Source organism: Pteropus vampyrus, unplaced genomic scaffold (genome assembly GCF_000151845.1).
Source record: "Pteropus vampyrus isolate Shadow unplaced genomic scaffold, Pvam_2.0 Scaffold90, whole genome shotgun sequence".
Lineage (NCBI taxonomy): Eukaryota > Metazoa > Chordata > Mammalia > Chiroptera > Pteropodidae > Pteropus > Pteropus vampyrus.
The window spans coordinates 1436898-1439912 of record NW_011888871.1 but is presented as its reverse complement, the minus strand read 5'-3'; the positions used below and the strand labels follow the sequence as shown (position 1 = coordinate 1439912).

General features: G+C 61.0%; 1 protein-coding gene across 1 annotated transcript in view; it reads right to left on the bottom strand.

Moving 5' to 3' along the window:
• Positions 1-3015, bottom strand: part of SDK1 (sidekick cell adhesion molecule 1) — a 200020-nt gene that overhangs the window by 149297 nt on the left and 47708 nt on the right. The window contains 1 exon segment of the mRNA XM_023532757.1: positions 895-1056. Within this exon segment, the coding sequence (XP_023388525.1) occupies positions 895-1056 (162 nt within the window).

The window sequence follows — 3015 nt, the reverse complement described above, 5'->3', positions numbered from 1 at the left end:
GAGATGTGCACCACACAGAGGGCTCATCTGCGTTCTGTCTCGCGGAACCACGAGCCCAGCTATTTACTAAAATCGATTGGCGAACAGAGCAAAACACACAGCTGATCCAACTGAAGGGGCATGCATGAAACAGTGACAACAAATCAACGTAACAGAAAATCAGTTAAGCAAGCAACAGGAAGACACAGGAGGGGACCTTATTCTGTCTGAGCAACCCCAGCCCTCCGTCTTTAAAAGGATTGCAAGCCTGAGCGAGCCGGCTCGCAGGCCCACAGCTGGAGACACTGTCCAAGTTGTTTTCCCGTATCAAACTCCCACGTTTTAAGGAAGTCCCTTAGAGCTCCACTCCGGCACGCTTCGTGACCAGTGCGAACTCAGGCTGGTGGGAGAGGGCACGTCGAAATCGGACCACGTTTCCCATGCCACATCCACACGAGCGTCCGCAGTGGCCGCCCCAGTGACGGGTGAGCATCAAGACCACTGGAGAGCGTGACACCGTCACAGAGACACTGCCGCTCGCCCCATTTCCCTTACGACCCCCTGCCCGGTGTTCACTTGTCCGGGTGGCGGCCCCCACTCCCACTGGCTGGCAGGCAGCGTGGGTGAAGGGCATTGGACCTGGAAAGCTCTGCCTTGCAGGTATGCAGATGGCTGTGCTGTCAGGCACAACTCAGGCCAACATGGCCAGAGCGCCACGGAAGCCCATGAAACATCCCCCGGAGCAGTCGGGGATGCCCGGCCAGCCCGGCTGCGTCTCCTCAGGGACGGCCCCCCTGCCATGTCTGTGTGCTGTCACTGAGGGCCTCGGTCTGTGTCCGGCAGCGGATGCCAGGCTGCTGTCTGCCCCCTGACCCCTGCCCCCTGCCCCGCACCGCGGCACGCGCACCACGGCACGCGCTTCCACACACCTGGTGGTCTCCGCACTGTACTGGCCCTTGCCCACCTGGTTCACGGCACACACCCTGAACTGGTAGGTACGAGCTGGAGTCAGGCCGCGCACGGTGACGCCTGTCTTCTCGGGGCCAACGTTGGGCAGATGCACCTTCCACGGAGAGTCTGAAAGAGGGACATAGCAAGTCAGCCCCGTCCTCACGCGGGCCGGGGTGGCGACGGGTGGGCACAGCTCACCGCAAAGGCCCTGGGACCGGAGTGCGCCCCCCAGGCAGCAGGCGTGGAGACCGAGGTCACGGGCACGTGGCCAAGGCCGGCGAGCCCGGCGATGAGCCTGGCCTCCCGCTCCACGCCCAGTGTTCCTCCCATCACCCCACGCTGCCATCCGCAAGGGGTCTTTGCTCCACCTGCTCATGACACTTTAAATGGGACCAAAACATTCCTCCCTCCTGTGATCACCGAGCAACGGGAAAAGTTCCCCGTCTGCGCACATGGGTAGGCAGATTGCAGATTTGTCTCCCAGAAAAGGATGCTGCACGTGTCACCGAGTGATCGATAGAAACTATATTCATTAACATCTTAATGAAAGAGGGAATGAGCGTGGTGAGCACGGATGGGATGTGCGTTTCGCAGCCCCTCTGCGTGGCAGCGTGTCACAGCGCCACGCCCCCAAGTGGCTGCGGCTGGCGAGAGACATCACAGGATCCACAGCGAGTCTGAACATCTTCCCGCCAGGCCCTCTGGCAGGTGTGCGAGAGCGACCGCCAGCCAGCAGGGCCCCCGCCCGCGAGGCTTCGGAGGGTCGTGCCGCGCCCCCGCTCCCTCGCGGGATCGTTTCTGCAGCGTTCAGCTGGAACGCGTGTTCGGCCGGGTCCTTGCAGAGTGGCGCCCGGGGGGCACGGACCGGGCAGAGCCTCTGCGTGCCCTCAGTCGGTGGCCGCTCAGAGCTGCTCTGACGCCCGACCTGCGTTTTCAAGGTATCGGGGGAGTAAAACGTGGGGGAATGGCTCCTGTGGAAATCAACCCTCCTTTCTTGTTCCTTGGAAGACGTGGAAAGAATCCCTTTCATCCACCCTGGGGATGAGGACAAAGGGGTGACACACGGTTTCCAGGTGTTGGGTGATGCCCAGATGGCAGACAGTGCCCGCCGCGTGCACCCCCCGACCCCGTCACAGCCACTGCTGCGGACACCTGAAGCCCTGACTGTGACGATTCACAGGTGTGCGCCTGGGAGGTCACCACAAACACACTGCAGTCCCTCACGGGGCACCGAGGAGCCGCCACGCTCTGCTCCAGAGCGAAATGAGACCGTCCAAGGCAACTCCCATGGACTCGTCGCAGAGATGCTCGACACCCAGTCAGAGCTTGTCGGCCGGATTCCTCAGCACGAAGTGACACTGGTCCGAGGCGGCGCTGCCAGTTGGACCGCGAGCGCGGAACCTTTTTAATTATTTCAAATCAAGCCGCTTCCAAAAACGGCTTTCTGGGAACGCGGTCCTCGCCACCAGCTGGGCATTTCAGTGTTCCTGGCGGTGGGTTTCCAGCGATGGGGTGATCTACAGCTGATCGCGCGCCCTCTCTTTGTGCTTCCTTAAAAAATGCAGCGTGTGCGTCCCAACTAACTGTGGAGAAGCCCGGGCCAACTTCTCTCTTCAGCTCGGGAGAATGAGGCCCCCCTAGAGGCACCAACCAGCTCACGGCGAGTGGTTTGCTAAGCAGCCTCCCTGACTGAAGAGAGGCGTCTGTCTGTGGGGTGGGGGATAAGGGGGTGAAAGAGCCTCCCCTGCACGTGGGTGACAGGCTGGTCTGGGGGTGGACGAGCCTCTCTCTGTGTGTCCAGCTTCAGTGGGGACACAGGTCTCGTTCCGAAGACAACTGACACGCAGCAGAAACATAGCCCAGCATGGCCGTGGGCCGTTCACTGATGGTTGCTCGATTTTGTGTAAACTTCTCTGTCAAGGTGGGGGACAAGTCAAAGCCACCACGAGAGCCCCCTTGCTCCCGTTGGAAAAGCAGAGAGCAGCAAGCGTCAGCGAGGACGTAGAGAAGTCGGAACCCTCGGACCCTGTCGGTGCAGCCGTATGGAAAACGGTGTGACGGGTCCCCAAAGCCTAGAAATAGAAC